Consider the following 18,302-nt stretch of genomic DNA (forward strand, 5'->3'; position numbering starts at 1 on the left):
AATAAGTTCACTTGTACCACTTTTTTAGATTCCACATACAAGTGATATATGATATTTGTCTTTCCCTGTCTGACTTACTTCACTTACTATGACAATCTCTAGGTCCATCCATGTTGCTGCAAATGGCATTATTTCATTCTTTTTGATGGCTGAGTAATAGTCCATTGTATATATGTACCACATCTTCTTTATCCATTCATCTATTGATGGACATTTAGGTTGCTTCCATGTCTTGGGTACTGTAAATAGTGCTGCTACGAACACTGGGGTGCGTGTATCTTTTCAAATTATAGTTTCTCCGGATATATGCCCAGGAATGGGATTGCAAGATCATATGGTAGCTCTATTTTTAGTTTTTTAAGGAACCTCCATACTGTTCTCCATAGTGGCTGCATCAATTTACGTTCCCACCAGCAGTGTAGGGAGGGTTCCCTTTTCTCTACACCCTCTCCAGCATTTGTTATATGTAGACTTTTTGATAATGGCCATTCTGACCTGTGTGAGGTGATTTTAGTTTTGATTTGCCTTTCTTTAGTAATTAGCGATGTTGAGCATATTTCCATGTACCTGTTGGCCATCAAAATTTCCTATTCTGTTTCTGTTTTCATTACTGAGAATTAAAATAAAACCAGAGTGGGAAAAAACCCTCAAACACCAAAAAATAATTTTATTTTCTAAATGTACACAGAATAATAAGTGGCTGGAGGAGAAGGGCAAGAAGATATCTTTAATCAACCTGAAAACAGATTGTCAGTTCTTGTGACCCAGTACTACTATCTTATGACCTGAACCCAGCAAGAAAATGCACTGTATGTATAAAATATTATTTTTCCAGAACAAAGAAAAATGTATCCCTGGAAACAATTTGCTCCTGTGTGTGGACCAAAGGTTTGGAGAATAAAAGAGCTGGGGCAGCTGGACGGATGGACAGATGGGTGAGTGTCAGACATTGGAGAGCCTCAAATGCCACAAAAAACATTCGAACCTGATTCCCCAGGCGATGATGAAACTGCCAAGTTTTCCTGGAAGGAAAGAGTTACGGTCAGATCTGTGTTTAGGAAAGCTGACCGTGACTGCCGCGGACCAGGAAGAGCAGGCAAGACTGGAGGTGGGCCATTAAAAATAGCCACAGATCCTTCCACGCTTTGCCCACTGAGAAGCGGGGCCTATTCCCCCACCCCCTTGCGTCTGGGCTGAACCTTTGACCAAGAGTAGAACGTGGCAGAAGTGCCACTGTGCCGGGTCCAGGCCTCTCCTCTCTCAGGGAACTCAGCCAACATGCTGCGAGGAAGCCCAAGTGGCCACGTGGAGGGGACCGAGGGCGCCGGCCACACCCTCCAGCTGAGCTCCAAGCCACCAGCCAGCACCGACCCGCCAGCCCACCCGGGGGAGCCCGTGTGCAGCAGACAAAGCCCAGCCAATATTGCAAAACTGCAGGAAGTAAATGTTGTTCCTTTAAACCACTCACTTTTGGGGCAATTTGTTACGCGGCAATAAATACCCACAACACGGGACATGGGGACGCTGGGAAGGAGGACTGGGCTGGACCCCACGCGTAAGCACCTGATGGGTCGAGCTGGGGCCAGCACAGCGGCCAGGAGAAGCCTGGGACAGGTCCGACAGCTGTCCCCAAGCGCCGCTTCCTGCTAAAGTCACAGCAGCCCCTCCCCACCCTCGCCTCCACGGCACACAGTCTGCAGTTTCCCTGGTGCTGCGGCTGGGCTGGAGGGCCAGCTGTCGGGCAGGGGGCTGCTGTCTGGGCAGCTTGCAGGACAGCTGTACTCCCCGGAAAATGATGGCCCTGGCGATGGTAATTGGCAATGTTCTTCCTCTGGGAAGTCAGCCTGACTCTTCAAATATAATAAACAGGGTTTGAGAATTTAATTTTTTTCCCCAGGGTCACGATTTGTTCTGCTGTCAACGCATTACAGAGGGAAGAAAGCTCTTACCACGAAGGATCTGTCAATCCGATTTCCTCTTAATTGGTGCTCACGTCCACTTTCCTACCAGATCTATATCTTCTTTTAAAAAAATATGGAGCCCACACAGGTCTTTTCATTTTTCCTCAGAGCAGAGCTTGACCCCAAATACTTATCTGTGGACATGAGGGGAGCGTCATGCTTGCTCAGCTCACCTCTGTGACCGAGACTCGAGGTTCTGGAGGACAGGGCTTGCCACACACCCTACCTCACCCTGACCACTAAGCTAGGATGCCTGGTTAAATTAGAATTTCGGATGGCAGCAAATAACGTTTTAGTATAACACGTCCCAAATATTGCACGGGATATACGTACGATCAAAATTGATTTGTCGTTCATCTGAAATTCAAATTTAACTGTTCGTTCTGTGTTTTTATTTAATAGCACCTGAGTTAGCTAGGGGGCCATTTGGGGTGAAAAGGAGCCAACTACAAAAGCAAGAGGGACCCAGAGAAAGGTGGGCGTGGTGTGGCAGGGATGACCCAGAGGGGAGGCGAGACGGGAGATGCAAAGAAGACCCTCCAGGGAGCGTGACCTTGGACAGCTTCCAGGCCAGCTAGACCTCATTGTCCAAGAGTGAGAGGAAGCAGCTAGGAAAGAAATGGTGGGAACTGGGTGACCAACTGTCCCAGTTTGCTTGGGACTTCTTGGAAACACCACAGTCCCAGGCAAGCTGAGATGGGAAGTGGGAGGGAAGTTCTAGACCAAGGAAACAGCAAGTGCAAAAATATGGAGGTGAGTTTGCCTCCCAGAAACAGCTTGACTCCATCCATTGTCCCCACCCTGCCCACCCCACCCTACAGGGGCGGGTGCAAAATATAAGGGGGGCTAAAACGCAACAACAAAGACAAATCCTTCAATGTAATATTTAATTTAAAAATCAAAATAAATGTAAAATATCCATGATGAACAAAATATCAAAAATTTAAATAAAATTCCTTAAAAATTCAATATAGAATGACTCTCTGACCCACCAACTCAACCCCTAGGTATATACCCAAAAGAATTGAAAACAGGTGTTTGAACAAAAGGTTGTACACGAATGTTCAGGGCAACATTATTCACAATAGCCAAGAGGTAGATACAACCCAAGTGTCCATCAACTGATGAATGGATAAAAATGTGGTCCAGCCTCACAATGGAGGATTATTCAGCCCCAGAAAGGAATGAAGCACTGACACAGGCTACGACACGGATGAACCTTGACAGCATTATGCTCAGTAAAAGAAGCCAAGCACAGCAGGCCACATAGAGTGTGATTCCATTTATGTCCAGAACAGGCAAAAGACGAAGATTCTCCTTCACAGCCTCAGAAGGAACCAACCCTGACAACACCTTGATCTCAGACTTCCAGCCTCCAGAGCCGTGAGATGTTACATGGCTCTTGTTTAAGCCGCCTGGTTTGTGGTCCTTTGTTTCGGTAGCCTCAGCAAATTCCTACAGGCCCCTTGTCAGACTGGCAAAATCTGAATGTTTGGTAGCACCCAGCCAGGGTTTGGGGCAAAGGGCACTTGGACTCTGAAAGGGGACTCTAAGTGGGCACAGCCTTCCCAGAAGGTCACTTGGTGCTTCTAACAAAAGCTGAGATGCGCGCGCCCTGCATCCCTGCCCCCACGGCTAAGACTCCATCCGCTGATCCTGGAGGATTCTGCACCAGGACTCCTCTCACACCCCAGGACACCGGGAACCTTGCGATGTCTGTGACCCGGGAAGGTCAGCCGGGATCTGTGCACCTCGCGGTGGAAAGAATGCGGCGGTCCTCAACTGGAAAACCATCCGAGATGTAAAATGCAAGAAGCAGGTTGCAAAAGAACAAGCATAGCAAAATTCCACTTGGCTTTCTTTTTTTTTTAAAACGTTGTTTTATTATTTATTTATTTATTTATGGCTGTGTTGGGTCTTCGTTTCTGTGCGAGGGCTTTCTCTAGTTGTGGCAAGCGGGGGCCACTCTTCATGGCAGTGCGTGGGCCTCTCACTATCGCGGCCTCTCTTGTTGCGGAGCACAGGCTCCAGACACGCAGGCTCAGTAGTTGCGGCTCACGGGCCCAGTTGCTCCGCGGCATGTGGGATCTTCCCAGACCAGGGCTCGAACCCGTGTCCCCTGCATTGGCAGGCAGATTCTCAACCACTGCGCCACCAGGGAAGCCCCCATTGGCTTTCTTTTTTTAAGTGTACATATAACCACAGTGAAAACACAGACACGCCTGGAAGACCACACATGCCCGTTTACAGAGTTTCCTTCTAGACGTGTGGGTGGTAGAACTGGTGTTTCTTATTATTAAAACTTTTTAAAAAGCGATATGATGATGGGTGATTTTGACTCTGTGCCTTTCGCTCTTCTGTCTTTTGCCGCTACAACGTCTTTGACAATAAGCACTTAAAGTAAGTCAACGTGGAGACAAAAATGGAAGGCACAGCCCACGCTCCAAAGAGGGGGCCCCATAGGCCTTGTCCTCCCAGCAGCCCCTGGGGAGCCGCGGCACAGCCTCACCTTGACTCCAGATCGTTCTAGGTAACTGGCCAACACCATTCAGAGTCCTCGGCTGGCTGACCCATGTCCCCTCCCCTCTCACTTCACTCTGTGAAGTGGGGGGGTATTTACTGGCAGGAAATGGAGACACAGGGAGGGTTGGTAACGGATGCCAGGCCACGCGGCTTGTGAACGCTGAGGCGGGATTTGAACCCGGTGCTCGGCTCCTGTCCCAGCCTCTGTGTCTGTGTCCTCGGATGGCTCTGAACTTGGAGCAAAGGCGGGACCACGACCCAGCCCTGACCCAACTGGGCTCTAGGATGACGGGGGATGGGCCGTGTCTCCAGCCCCCTACCCCCAACCCACTGTGGCCAGTGGCCCTCCCGGCAGGGGACTGTCCATCAGTACCGATGAGTGGACGGAGCTGGGGAAGGACTGAGCTTCCCGGTGATGTCAATCACAGCGGTTCACAGAGCCCAGTGCCTTTAAGTGACTGACTCAACTCCCGTCCACCCATGAGCGAGCCACAGGCCGGACACTGTCACCTTCTGACAGGCTCTGGGATTTTACAGAGACACAAAGCAACTCGGAGGAAGCTCGGGCAGAATACGGAGAGAGACCCTCGTGACTCCATTTCCACAAAGTTTAAAACAAGCGAAGTCACAGCTGCTAGAAGCCCGCAGAGGCTACCGTGGGCGGGAGGCGACCGGGAGGGTCGGGGCCTGGGGACCCGGGGACCCGGGGCTGGTGACACTGCGGTCCGAGCGGTGCCGGCATTCGGCCAGCTCAACACACTGGAGCACGTTTTTGTCTGTCGACTATTCTTCAACTGAAGGTTTTAAAATGCTCATGGTTTCTGAAGTCCCTTAAAGTATTCGGGGTCCCTGAAAAGCGGGTGAGGCACAGGGCGGCTGCGTCCCCTCCCCCGCCAACAGCTCAGGCCCCCGAATGGAAATGCCCCCCCCGCTGGGTCCCCACATCCCATTAGCCAGATGGGCTCCCACATGGCCCTGAGGGTGCTGCCCGTGGGTCGGACTCAGGGCCAGGAAACAGGTGCTGCTTCCCCGGGCCTGCAGCTGAGTCACCAGCCCCAGAGGGTCAGCGCTCCCCCTCCTCCAGGCTGAGACGCCTGGAAAGCACCCAACGGGTGAGTCACCCCAGGGCACAGGTGGATTCCAGACACCCAGCGGGAAGCTGAGCCTCTGACTTGCAGCAATACTCCCTGGGGAAGCTCCTCAGGATGGGCTGCCATGGAGAGAAGGGGGGGGAGGGGAAGGGGAGGGGGAGGGGACAGGCAGGAGTAGGAGGGGGCGGGGCTGGGGTGGGAGGACCTAGGTGGGAGGAAGCAGGGGGACGTGGGCGGGGCAGGAGGGGGAGGTGGGCGGGGCAGGAGTGGGAGCCTCCCAGGTGGGGGGGGAGGGGAGGAGGAAGGAGCAGGAAGGGAGACGAGCTGGGATGGGGAGAGGAGACTTCCTGGCCCAGAGCCCAGGGCAGTGGGGAGTTGGGGGAAAGAAGATACTGAGGGTGGGCTTAGGGAAGAGGAAGGTTCCCCACCGGCAGGAGGCGCAGGGGGCGGGCAAGGATGGCTCAAACCAAAGAGCCCCGGACTTGTCAGATGAGCAAAGCTGGACCACCCGGAAAACACCACGCCCCCTCTCCACTCACCCAAGAGTTGAGCTTGCCCAGGAGCAGTGCTGGGGGCGACGGAGCGGGAGGTGCTGCTGGTGTGGGGCTGTGGGCCTGACGAGAGGCCCTGACGGCCCCCAAGACACTGGCGGAGGGTGGCGGCTGATCAAGAGCTGCCTGAGCGCCTTTAAAACTGCAGTCTGTCTCTTTTCCTCCAGTGACCCCAGGCTTATTCCAGCCCCAGCTCCCAGCTTTCGGAGATGTGCCAGCAACTCTGCAGGGCGGACCTCGATGCCTGGGCGTGGGCACCGTGGGCAGGGGTTATTCCTGGAAGCCATTCCCACCCTGGGAGGGCTGGCTGCACCTCAACTGTAAATGTACGTGAGATAGATCCACCCCACTGTAAACACACCCACCACGAACCAGGTAAATTTTCCCTCCCACCTGAACTCCAGCTAAACGCATCCCCATTCCAACCTCCCCTGAGAACCGGAAATGCCTGGGGCCTCCCCAGCACCACTTTCCACGAGGGTAATCCCGGCTGGGGAGGGTTGTAGAAAGACGCAGGTCTGGACTGACTGTGCTTATAGCTTATTTCAAATCTTACAAAAATGTGCAACCTTGAAAACGGCTGCCTTGGGGCCCTGCCTGAGGCGGAGCCTGCTGGTCGCAAGGACCAGCATCCCATCTTCCTTCCTCTGGCTCAGAACCCTGGTTTCAGTGGGGCACCAGCACCGCACACAATTGCAGACCTCAATTTGCAGCTTCCACTGCGGCTGGACCTGACTCCGGCCAGCAAGATGTTCAAAGAAGTGGGAGGAGGGGTCCCCCGAGGATTGGTAAAGGGAGGCGGGGGTCCTCTCAGCCAATGTCCCCAAACTGCTTAACCCTCTTCTCCATCATCTCTCCCTTCTCCTCAGCTCCCACCCTTACTAAAAACACCGACTGTTCCTATGGGCAAAGTAAACAAATCTTCACACGTATCACGAATCCTTTAAGGAAGACATATTGATGAGCTGAATACATACACTCAAAAGACCATTCATAGAATTAGATCAACCTTCACTTTAGCCAGATCCTTAACAAGCTACTGTCTTTAGGGAGCAACTGGGATTTTTTTCATGACGACTGAGCTACTGGGGTGGGTGGGGTGGGTAGGGCTGGGGATAGCAGCTAGAACCCATGGAAGGGCGGGATCAAGGATGCAACATTTGTGGAGTCAAATGAAAGCCAAGGTTAGATGGTCAAGACATTTCCTCATTTCTTCAATAGTAATGAGATCACCATAGGATCAGTAGGCAGCGTCCCTTTGTCATCCTCTCTTCTAAGCCTCCTCCTTTTATGAGCCCAACTCGCCACCATTAGCTCCTCACCAGCATTGGAGGTGTGTGTCCCTTTACTTATTTGTATTCATTAATTCATTCATCAAATATTTGTCGACTGTTTTGTGTGAGACACCGTTTATTAGTGAGGAGTCATTCCAACTACATCTAATAGAAACCCTCCAAACAACATTTGGCTTAAGTAAAAGAAAGGTTTATTTCTCTCTGTTGTGAAACAAGCCTGGAGGTCAGCAGCCCAGGGACCCAGGCTCCTTCAGTCTTGCTGTCATCCAAAGTCATCACCTTGTGGTCCAAAATGGCTGTTCAGCTCCAGCCCTCGCATCCACATTCCAGGCAGGAGGAAGGAGGAAGGGAAAAGGACCAAAAAGGGGGCCTACCTGTGTGATCCCTTTCACCTGGAATGTGCTGGGCCCCACCTGGCCAATCTTGCTCACCTTTCAGGTCAAGCTCCCTGAATACACGTACCTCCTTCTCATGATAGTGAAGTGGTTATTTGTACAACCGTTTTTGTGCATTCAGGTCTCCACTAGACTGTAATTTCCATGCGGGCTGGGACGTCTGCTGCCGCAGTCCCCGTGCGGTGCCGGGGGAAGCCACATCTCTCCGGGGATGCATGGATGAGCCCGTGTCGGACTGTGGCCTAGGTTTTCTCTGGACTCTTGCTCTTCCTGCTTACCAGACCCAGGTTGGTTTTTGGTGGTGAACAGGGCCTCTAAGGGAAGACGGGCCAGCTCACAAAGTAAGGATAAAATTATGCTTTCTGTTTGATCTCCATTACTCTAATGGTGACCCATTTTATCTGCCTCACACTGGGCTGTCTTCAAGATCACAAGGTGACAGTGTCTCACTGGATCACTGCTGAGTGCACAGAGCCCATTATAACGCTGGCCGTGGGTCTCAGTACAGCCTGTGCCGGGAAGCAGGCGCCTGCCATCCGGGGGTGCCATCCTCCTTTGTCGAATGCCTCTGCTGGCCCTGGGAAGTCACAGCATCTCTCCTCGCTTCTGCCTTGCTGGGTCTGCAGGCTTCTGGTGCCCACCTAACTCCCCCTGGCCAGGGTCACGGGCCACACCCAGGATTTGTACAGAATCCCATCACCCAGACTGAGGGAGAAGCAGCGACAGTGGGTGTCCCCCGGGGTGGTGTCTTGGTGACAGACCATGTCAACTTAGAGGACCCATATTTGTATAGAGCACATGTCTAATTACTCAATGTAGCTTTGCTAAGTGGATTCATAATATATGTAAAGACTGCTCATGATTTTCCCCGAGACATGTGGAAAAAGTGGCCAGAGAGCAGGTTTTTGGTTTTTTGAAACATTCTTCTTCTATCTACTAGCCCCCTGGCCGTCTGCCCTGGCTGCACCTGGGCCCAAGCATGCATGAGGGTTTTGCTTCCAGGAGGGTTTGGGGGCTGTAAGCGGGATAAACAATCTGATGGCCCCACCTAAGTGCATCACCGACAGGGGTGGACTTGTGTCTCGCTTGTCTGCAGGGCCACCTTCTCCCACTTGGAGACCTGAACGCTGGCTCCGTGGCCAGGGCGTTCTGGAACAAAGGACTTCGGTTTAGAAGTCCTGCTTCTTCAGGCAGATGAAGAGGCTCCTTGACAAAGTAAACTGAGAGCAGAAGGGCCCTCAAGGCCTCATCGACGGCAAGAGGCACCTAACATGGAAGACAGGAGAAGGCTGAAATTAACCAAACGTCCAGGGCGCCGGGTGCATTCGTTCTCAGAAGAAAAGCCAGTGTTCCGAGTGACGGCACGACTCTCCCGCTAAACCAGCCGTTGTCAAGGGGCGGTGGCATTTCTCAGGTAGCCGGGGGGCACCCGTGGCCTGGCCCCGGCCCCCTCCCCAACACTGTCTGCGTGAGAGGGCATCCGCATCACTTCTCTGATGAGTCGCAGAAAGCTACCCTCTACTCTTCTGCATCTCAGCTGCCCGTCTGCCCACCACTGACAGGCTGCCAAGGTGGCAGCCTCCACTCCCTCTTCCCTCCCTAGAAGGAACACACTGGGTTGACCAGGGGCTTCAGAAATCAGTCTGTGATTCCTGCTCAGGGCCCCCTTGCCTCTTACTCTCCTCCCACCCCAGGCTGCCAAAATAAGAAGGACCGGAGGTCAAACTACGCCCTTGAGAATACACGCCATCTTCCTCCGTCACCCCCTCCTCAGCCAGGAGTCTGTCCCTGAGACCCCTCACCAAGCGAGGTGTCCCCACCAGCACCCCTCCAAGCCTTCCAGTGGACCACGGTGGGCACTCAGCACCCCAGGTTAGGGCTTTGTTCTTTCCTAACCAGCCAGCTGGCCTTGACCGCAGTCCTCAGGTGCCCCAGTGTCCTTCCTCATCCCTGCAGAAGCAAATGGCTCTCCCCAGGGATGGCCCGAGCTATCAGTACTAAGGTTCATAAGACTAAATGTAGCAGACATGTAGGGTGTCATCGTCATTATTATTTGTCCTGAATCCTGTTCACTCCAGGGTCCTCAGTTACGTCAATCAACCTAACATCCAGCCTGGCAGGTAGGGAGACGGCTGCAGCCTCCTGGCCACCGGCTCTGGCCACCGGCTGGCACCTTCAAGCAGGGGCCGTCTCTGTCTGCTGCTGCGAGGACTTTAACGGCCGGTAGTGGCCCGTCAGGTGGGAGAGGGGCTTGGGCAAACTGTCTCCTGATGGCCTCATCCCCCTCCAGAAGCCTGGAGGTGGCACGCCTTTGGGCCCCGCTGTCTGTGCGGGGAAGGCCTGGCCCAAGCTGAGGAGTATTTGTGGAGTAAGCCAAGGAGGGCCTTGTTTCTAGGTGACTTTTTGGCCACCTGCCCACGCACCCCTTGGCCACCCCTGGGAGCCTGGGCGGGTCTCACTCTGGACGACCCCCGTCTCCCAGGCCCTCAAGGGCTCAACCGCTACCTGAGCCTGCTCTGAAGAGCTCGGGGTCCTGAAGGAGGGAGCCATGAAGGGAACGTCTGCAGGGACCCCTTCTGGCCCAGCAGCGCCTGAGGGACGTAAAGAGGGCCCACAGCTCCGAGGCGGGAGAGCCAGTCAGCCCCAGGGACTGACAGCCTAGGTGCCCCCTAGCTGAGTTGCCCCCTTTTAGAAAACAGGACGGGGTCTGGGCTCCCGGGGACCCCTGGGCATCCACCGGGAGGCAGGGAAGCTGAGCGAGCTGTGGCCTCCCGTCCTCCCCCCATGGATGGCTCTGAGGCTGAACCCGCCATCCAGCCGCTGCAAAAGCGTGCGAGAGGGGTGGCCCGCGCGGCGCCCCCTGCCCCGTGGGCCCAGGACCCCGCGACCCGCCCAGCTCGGATTGAGGGTCTCTGGCTGCGGAGGGCCCGCTGGCGGCACGGGACGCGGTGCCGGGGTGCGGGGCTCGCTGCCCCGGGTCCGCTAACAGCCGGGTCGGGGGGCTCTCGCGCGGGGTGCGGGGGGCTCTCCGCCGTCCCCGCCCTCCCGCAGGCGCTCCGAGCGCCCCTTGGGAACCGAGTTCCGGTCCCTCCCTCCCACTCGGGCCGGCGAGGGCGCGGGAGGCGGGGACCGAGTCCGTGACGCGGCCGAGCGGCCCCGGACGCGCCGCATAAATAGCGGTGGCAGCGGCTCCGAGCCCGGCCGCCGTGAGCTTCCCGCCTCCGTGTCCCCGAGGCCGCGCCATGCGGTGAGAGCCCCCTGCCCTACCCTACTCGACCCGACTCGACGGACGCGCGGCCCCGCCGACATCTCCGGACCCGCTGACGCCCCAGGACCTGCAGATCCCCCGGGCCCCGCCGCTCAAGGTACCGCGCCCCCGGGGACCCCAGCGGGAGGCGGACCCCCTTTCTCCGCCGTCCCTTCTCCGGAGCGCCCGCCTCCGGGTGGACCTTCCCTGGGGCCGGCGCGGTGCCCCTGCCCCTTGCCCGGGCTCTCGGTCCTCGGCACCTCGGCTCCTGGCCGCCCTTCCCGCACCCGCAGGGGCAGGGGTCCGAGCCTCCGCCCGACGTGAGCCCTGGGGACCGAGACCGGCCTCCCCGCGCCGTCCCCCACCGCCCGCCTTCCCTTGCAGATGCCCAGGGGCTGCGCCCTCCTGCTCGCCTCGCTGCTCCTCGCCGCGGCCCTTTCAGCCACCCTGGGGCTCGGGTCGCCGGTAAGTGCAGGCTGGGGAGCAAACGCTCCCCATGCGGGTCCCCTTCTCTGCAAAGGGGGGCAACCGCATCAGAACCAGACTCGGGGGAGGGTGGATGCCTTGTGCCATCAATTCTGCCTGCGGGCGGGCGGGAGTTGGGGGGGTCCCTGCCGCGGGGAGCTGCGCAGGGAGGGGCCCGGGTCCTGCGAGCAGACCAGCGGGGGCTGGGCGGAGGGCGGCGGTTTCCGCCCAGAGGCTCCCTCGGATCCTCCCGGCACCTCGCCTCTCCCAGTGTGTAAACAGCCCCTGGCTATCGACCACTAAACATGGACACTGCTGTACTTGAGGTTAGCGCCTCGGACGAGTGAGAAGCAAATCTCATTCCATTCAGCTCAGTAGAGCGTCAGTACACCGTGTGCGAGCTGGTGTTATCAACAGGTGTTCTCAGCATCGCTTACAAGCGCGTGGGTGCACTACGAGTCTGTGGTCTCGGCGCTTAAGGAAGTATTTGATAAAGCAAGTAGTCCTATTGTCGTGTCACATATAGCTTATCTGCAGATCTGGAATTTCTTGCAGCTTCCAAAAGTACATGCATTATTCCAAGTCCTGTATCATGCCTGGAAGGTCTGAGTGAATTTCACTTAATGTCTTTCTAGTTTCATTTAAAGCTCTTGCTTTAACAGTTTGCATCTCTTGGCTTAGTATATGAAAGAGTAACTAAAGTGTGTTTGTAATTTAAGTTCTGTGATTATTTGAAGTAAATAACTTCACAGGCTGCCATGGTGGGTTATACAAGCAGAAGCGGCCTTTGGGGCTTCTTTGAGCCGGCACAGCCGGTACCAGGCAGGATTCTTGCCATCTGACCCCCTTTCTCCCATTTAAGGTGAAGGAAAAGAGAGGCTGGACCCTGAACAGTGCTGGCTACCTTCTCGGACCACGTAAGTGATGCAGGTGCACGGCCTCTCGACACCGAACGGGCTCTTCTAGTGCTGGCTGTAGCGCTTGTGCACGTCCTGCTGCTTCTGAAATATGGGGGTAGCCAGTCATCATTCTGATACCTTGATATTCCAGTTTGAGTCTGATAAAGGGAAACAGGGGAGTCTTCCATGAGACTTTGAGGCAGGATGGTTTCTCTGTAGGTTTAACTGATTCCCTGAAAGGCAGCCCCCCAGATGTCCCAATTCTCAGCCTCCTCCCCATTTGCCCCCCCCCCGCAGCCTTGGGGCACCTCGCTCTTTCTTGAACCCTGACCCATCCTGCAGCCTGCAGCTTGGCAAACCCTCAGGGCCCTCTCCTGCCTTCTCTGCACCCTTCCCCCTTTTTACCCCCGTTCCTCGGCCTGGCCAGTCTCAACTGCTCGGCACATTGGCCCAGGCCTGATACCTCAGCAAGCCTCTCCTTCCTCTGGCTCTCCTGCCCTGCACCCCATGGGATTCCCAGCCTCAGACTTTGCTCAGGCTTTCCCAGGTGACCGTCTTGGAAGGCAGACATCCCTTGGGGCTCTGTTCTGGGCCCTCTCTTGGGTCCCTCTGTATCTCCCTAAACATTCCCATCCATTCCTTGGCTTCACAGAGCACCCCCAGGTCAACTGACCCCAACCTTATCTCCATCCTCCGTGAGCCTAAGCCTGCGATAGGAATTCACAGGTGACCTGGAGAAGCCAAAACATGCTCGCCCCAAAACTAAATGCAGAAGGTCCTCTTCCTGCTCCAAATCTGTCCCTGGAGCCGTCCTGCAGGGTGACTGATACTTGGTGTCTTGTCCTTGATGTGACATCGTCTGGACTTGGTGGGAGTAATTTGATTACATTCATGATGCAGAGAATCCAGTGAGTCTAGGGTAGCTGGGGCCTTCAGAGACCCCCTGTTCGACTGCTGCATTTACAGGGAAGCACACCGAGCCCGGGGCTCAGTGACCAGCTCCCTGCCGTGGAATTCCTAAGTGGGCGCAGGAGGCGGCAGGCAACGGGGGAGTGGGTGTGTGCAGACAGGCCACACCTCCAGCGCTAAAGGGGACAGCTCTGGGGACAGCTCTGGGCACGGCAGGCTACGGCCACTGCGGCCTCCCCTCGCCCACCCAGCCCCCACTTCCTGCTCTCTTCACGTCCTCTGTCTGCAGTGGCACCTTCAGATTTTAATGGTCCTAAAGGAGGGGGCGAGGGGAGACCTTTCACTTCCCATCCAACCTCCTACCTACTCGTAGCTTTCAATTTTGCAGGCATGGTTGATTTGGGGACAGCCATCAACCTTAAAAAAAAATCCTCCTCTATTTATTTCCTACTTTCCTGCCAGAAAGGAGGCAAACAACTCATATATAGCTCATATCCCAATCCTTCCAGAGTCGTTGGGAAGAATGGTCCCCATTTAAACTACCCCGGGGAGCTACTTTTAGTTCTTAATCCCCAAGTTTAAGTACAGACTCTTCTCCCACTGCAGATGGTTGTTTATCTGATCGCCTGGAGGGTGCCTGAGAGCCGGGCTTTGAGAAACACAGGCACAGAAATGACAAAAACTAAACGGGGCCACAGGCAGGACCTGCTGGGCATCTTTAGTCTCAGATCAAACGCAGCAGCCGGTCCCCACATGGTCTTGTCACTTCGCCTGCAGGAGGGAAAGACTGATTTAAAGGGCGCGAGTTTTCCTGAACCCTTTGCAGCCCTGAGTTCTTCCCCTCAGAAAGCACCTCATCTCTGTGTGCCACTGACCTGAAAGAAAGAAGGAGCCCTTCAACAGAAATACTTGTCCGTGTGACTCTGGCATACTGAAAATGTATTTATCAAGAAGATTTAGGGAATTCCCTGGTGGTGCGGTGGTTAGGACTCAGCGCTTTCACTGCTGGGGCCCGGGTTCGATCCCTGGTCGGGGAACTAAGATCCCACAAGCTTTGTGGCGTGGCCAAAAAATCCTGTTAGAAAACAAACCGTTTTTCACTCTCAAGTTGGATCACCAGAAGCTGTCCGTCTAGACTAGCTGTTTGTCAGAATTCTTTGCAACTTCACACTGTGCTCCTGACTTCTGTTGTCAGGTCAGCATAGAAAATGGCAACATAAAAATGCTGAAGACAGTTTGAGCCTGACTGCACCCAGTGGCCTTTGGAAGCGCCGGGTTACTTATCATTCCTCCACATTTAATGCCAAGACCTCTGTCTCTGGAAAAATGAATTCGCTTTCTTTTTTCTGGGCTTGGAGATGGTACAGTCCACCAGGCCAGGTAGCCAGAGACCGAGAGCCAGACCTTCTCCTTTAGCCCGGAGAGGGCCCCGATCAGGCCCTTCTCTTCATTCCAGGGCACTTGGTGGAGAGCCCTCATTCTTTCTTTCCAATACTTTTGTTTTTGTTTTTGTTTTTTTGCCCGTGCCGCTCAGCACGTGGGATCTTAATTTCCCGACCAGGGATCGAACGTGGGCCCCTGCAGTGGAAGCGTGGAGTCCTAACCCCTGGACCGCCAGGGAACTGCAATTACCATTCCCCCATGTCACTCCACCCAGAGTGTGCACCCGTGTGCACACACACACACACACACACACACAAACACACACACACACACTCAACCTCCCTCCTTCCCTCCCCCCCTCCTCCTGCTCCTTCTCTCTGTCTCTGTCTGTATCTCTCTCCCCGGCTTCTGTCCGTCTCCCACACAGCAGCCGGTGAGCTTTGAGAAATAAAATTCTGATTACATCAGAACTGCAAATCCTGTGGTTCCCCCCCCCCGACCCCGTTTCAGGGACGCAGGACTCCAGCCCCTGTCCTCTGCCTGGGAGGCACCCAGCTCAAACTCCAGCCCCCCTTGGCACTCCCCTCTCCCTGCACCAGGTCTGCACACCTGGGGCCGGTGCCCTCTGCTGGCCACGTGCTGCCCCCTCTTGACTGGAGGCTCCCCTCTTGTTCCGTGGGGCCCCAGCACCTGGAAAAGAGCTGTACCCTTGCCCTGGCACGAGTTCCTCCCTCAGGTTCCACGGAGAACAACTCCCTCTTCCATGGTTTCCCTACCTTGGCTTTGTTTTTACAGTCCGTTGTTACATGTTGGCTATAAGCAGCCATGTGTCCGTTCATTATAGTGACAACACTCAGGTGCTTTCCTCTGATTTGCAAACAGATGCCATTGACAACCACAGATCATTTCACGACAAGCATGGCTTCAGTGGCAAGCGGGAACTCGAGCCTGAAGACGAAGCCAGGCCAGGTGAGAGGACTTTAATCTCAGAGCACACAGGGCAGTGGGGGGTATGGGGGTCCTGCCACCGCTGACCCACAGCCGGGGCCTGAGCTTGGCCCGGCCCCATCTGTCAGCCGCCAGAAATAGGAGCAGCAAACCTGAGAGTAAGCTCCAGGGGCGGCCACGAGGGGCTCAGGGCCTCCACTGCGCTGAGCCAGGCTCTGAGAGGGAGGGAGGGACATGCCGGTGATGCCCCCAGGTGCCCAGGTCTAAGACAGGCACCAAGGTCGTCAACGCTGATCCCCTCTGGTTTCTAGGAAGCGTTGACAGGCGGCTGTTGGAGAACAATGTCGTGCGCACGATAATCGAGTTTCTGACTTTCTTGCAGCTCAGAGGTATGTGAAATATTACCAACATAAAATCCCACCTCTTAGAAGCCTGTGCACATAAAAAAACCTGTCAAGAAAGGATTCCACAGGCTTCTCCTGGGAAGGAACCGCGGTCCCCCTACACACCGACAGGCACGCTGGTGGGTGGGGTTACAGGCGGGGGCATGGGAACCAGCTGCAAAGGGGCCTGGTTCATTCGCTCTGCTGGACCCACATTTCTTGACATGGTAACAGTGGCTGTACCTCCTGGGGCCTAGTTAGTACACACAGTCAGGCTCTCCGTAGACCCCCTTAAACCGTATCTTGGGAGTGCGGCGAGAGAACGGAGCCCGCGGCCCGGATCGCCCTTTCACCCTGCGCAGCCTCCAGCGGGGCTGGCTGCATTTGACCCCGACAGCTCTCCATCCCGGGATCTAGTACAGCCGACGGGGCCTTTCTGTGAAGCATTCAGCCCCAGCACTTCCGTGCCTCAGGGCTGTCATTCATGCCACTGCGAGGGTCAAAACTGCCCCTGTGGAAGGGGCCCAGAGTTCACCCCAGGGAGGTGGCCTGGGGACACAGTGGGACATGGGCCACTTTGATGCTCCAAGGGAGACCTTGGGTGGTCAGGTTCTGCACATCACAGTTTTGTTGTCGAGTTGGGAGAGCGAAGACTGTTCTTGGGTTCTGTTTTGACCCATTTGCTCTCAGGCTCCACTGCCTTAGTTGAGGGACTTCAGGTGGGCGTGGGGAGGGGGGAAGGAGTGGGGGGAGGAGACTTAAGGCCTGTGGCTTTTCCTTAGAGCCATCCGTGGGCAGGGGGGCTGTGGAAGAAGAACTTAGAAACCTCAGAACCAAGCAACCGATCCCCTCTGTTTGAGCCCAGGGCAGCCTTTGGGGAAATCTCTGCTGGAGAAAATCTGCTGGTGACTTTTCCAGTGAGGGGCAAATGGACTCTTCCGGGTTTTTTGTTTGTTTGCTTTGTTTTGGATGTTGTAACATGGAACTTCTTTCATTAGGAGACATCGATTTGTATTGCCCAAACAGGAATTACACTTTTTAAAAGTCTGACCGTTTCAAATGCATACTAAGTACGAGAGTCAAATGTGACATGTGCCTGATTCTGGGTTTGCTGCCGTGAGCACCTCTGCAGAGGACGAGCACTTGAGCTTTGCCCTCAGTGTGGCCCTCCCCTCTGCAGACGCCGGGGCCCTGGAGCGCCGGCCCGGTCTCCCCGCAGCAGCGTCCTCAGGAGACGTGGAGCAGTCCTAGGAGGCTCCCGGGGCGGGTTCAGCTCTTCGTTGTCATTCGAAGTCAAGCTCGAAGACGATGATAATCATACGGCAACGAATGCAGAGCCAACCACCCCTGTCCTCTCCGCCCTGATGCTGTGTCCTTATCATTTAAGATTTTTTCCCTTTGGTCATAATTTTGAGTGGCAAATAAAAAAGCAGCAACAGCTTGTGATTATCGTTTTCTTCCACACGTCTGTCTTGTTGCCGCTGCCACCAGTGTGTCTTTAAAAGATGATGCTTGATTATAATCACACGTAATAGAGAAAAGTTTTACACCCAAATTCTACCATCCAGAGCATCTCTGAGACACTTTCTCTTGTCACTCACGTCCAGGGAACATAAAGTTATCTTAAGCTGAGTCAAACGTAATTATGAAGGTAAGTCTGTTTCTGAGACAAACAAAACCACAAAACAGACAGAACCCCTGGCCTCATGGAGCTGCTATTTTAGGGAGATGGGAACCAAAAAGCCTAAAGAAACCCTAAACATGATAGATGAGAGAATTGTCTGGTGCTTGTGAAGGTGAAAAGTGACAATGAGAAGCAGCCACAGTGCAGGGGCCACGGGTGAAGTGGGGATTAACACGCACAGCGTTAAAGTCCGTGTGGCCGAGTTAGAAAGTAACTATCGTAAAAACCATAACTATTTTATGTGCTAGGTCAACGATGAGTTAAAGGCAGCATGTGGGGACAGTAATAGCAGAGATGGGGTGATCTTTGGAGCAGAAATAAAAAGATCATACAGAAGATCCAAAAAGAAAACAGGCAAGGATGAGAAGCCAGACATTAAGTTAAATGATGGCCCGTAGGCTCTTTCGCACAAACCAGAGCAGATCTGATGCGGAAGTGGGAGGGATCTTTCCGTGCTCTCTCCCCCAGCAGTGCCTCTCACCCCTGGGGGCCCAGGTGGCCCACAGACCACTGCAGTCAGAGTCTGGGCACCCACGGTGTTTTCGTGCTCCCCCAGGTGATTGCAATA

General features: G+C 54.8%; 1 protein-coding gene across 1 annotated transcript; it reads left to right on the forward strand.

Annotated features, from left to right (window-relative positions):
• Positions 1-11,004: 11,004 nt before the first annotated feature.
• Positions 11,005-17,476, forward strand: GAL (galanin and GMAP prepropeptide). Its single transcript, XM_061203860.1, has 6 exons — positions 11,005-11,181; positions 11,448-11,528; positions 12,391-12,445; positions 15,602-15,688; positions 15,979-16,056; positions 17,231-17,476. The coding sequence occupies exons 2-6, from the start codon at positions 11,448-11,450 to the stop codon at positions 17,299-17,301; spliced, it is 372 nt and encodes a 123-aa protein (XP_061059843.1). The 5' UTR covers positions 11,005-11,181; the 3' UTR covers positions 17,302-17,476.
• The last annotated feature ends 826 nt before the right edge of the window (positions 17,477-18,302 follow it).

The sequence above is a fragment of the Eubalaena glacialis genome, chromosome 10 (assembly GCF_028564815.1).
Source record: "Eubalaena glacialis isolate mEubGla1 chromosome 10, mEubGla1.1.hap2.+ XY, whole genome shotgun sequence".
Lineage (NCBI taxonomy): Eukaryota > Metazoa > Chordata > Mammalia > Artiodactyla > Balaenidae > Eubalaena > Eubalaena glacialis.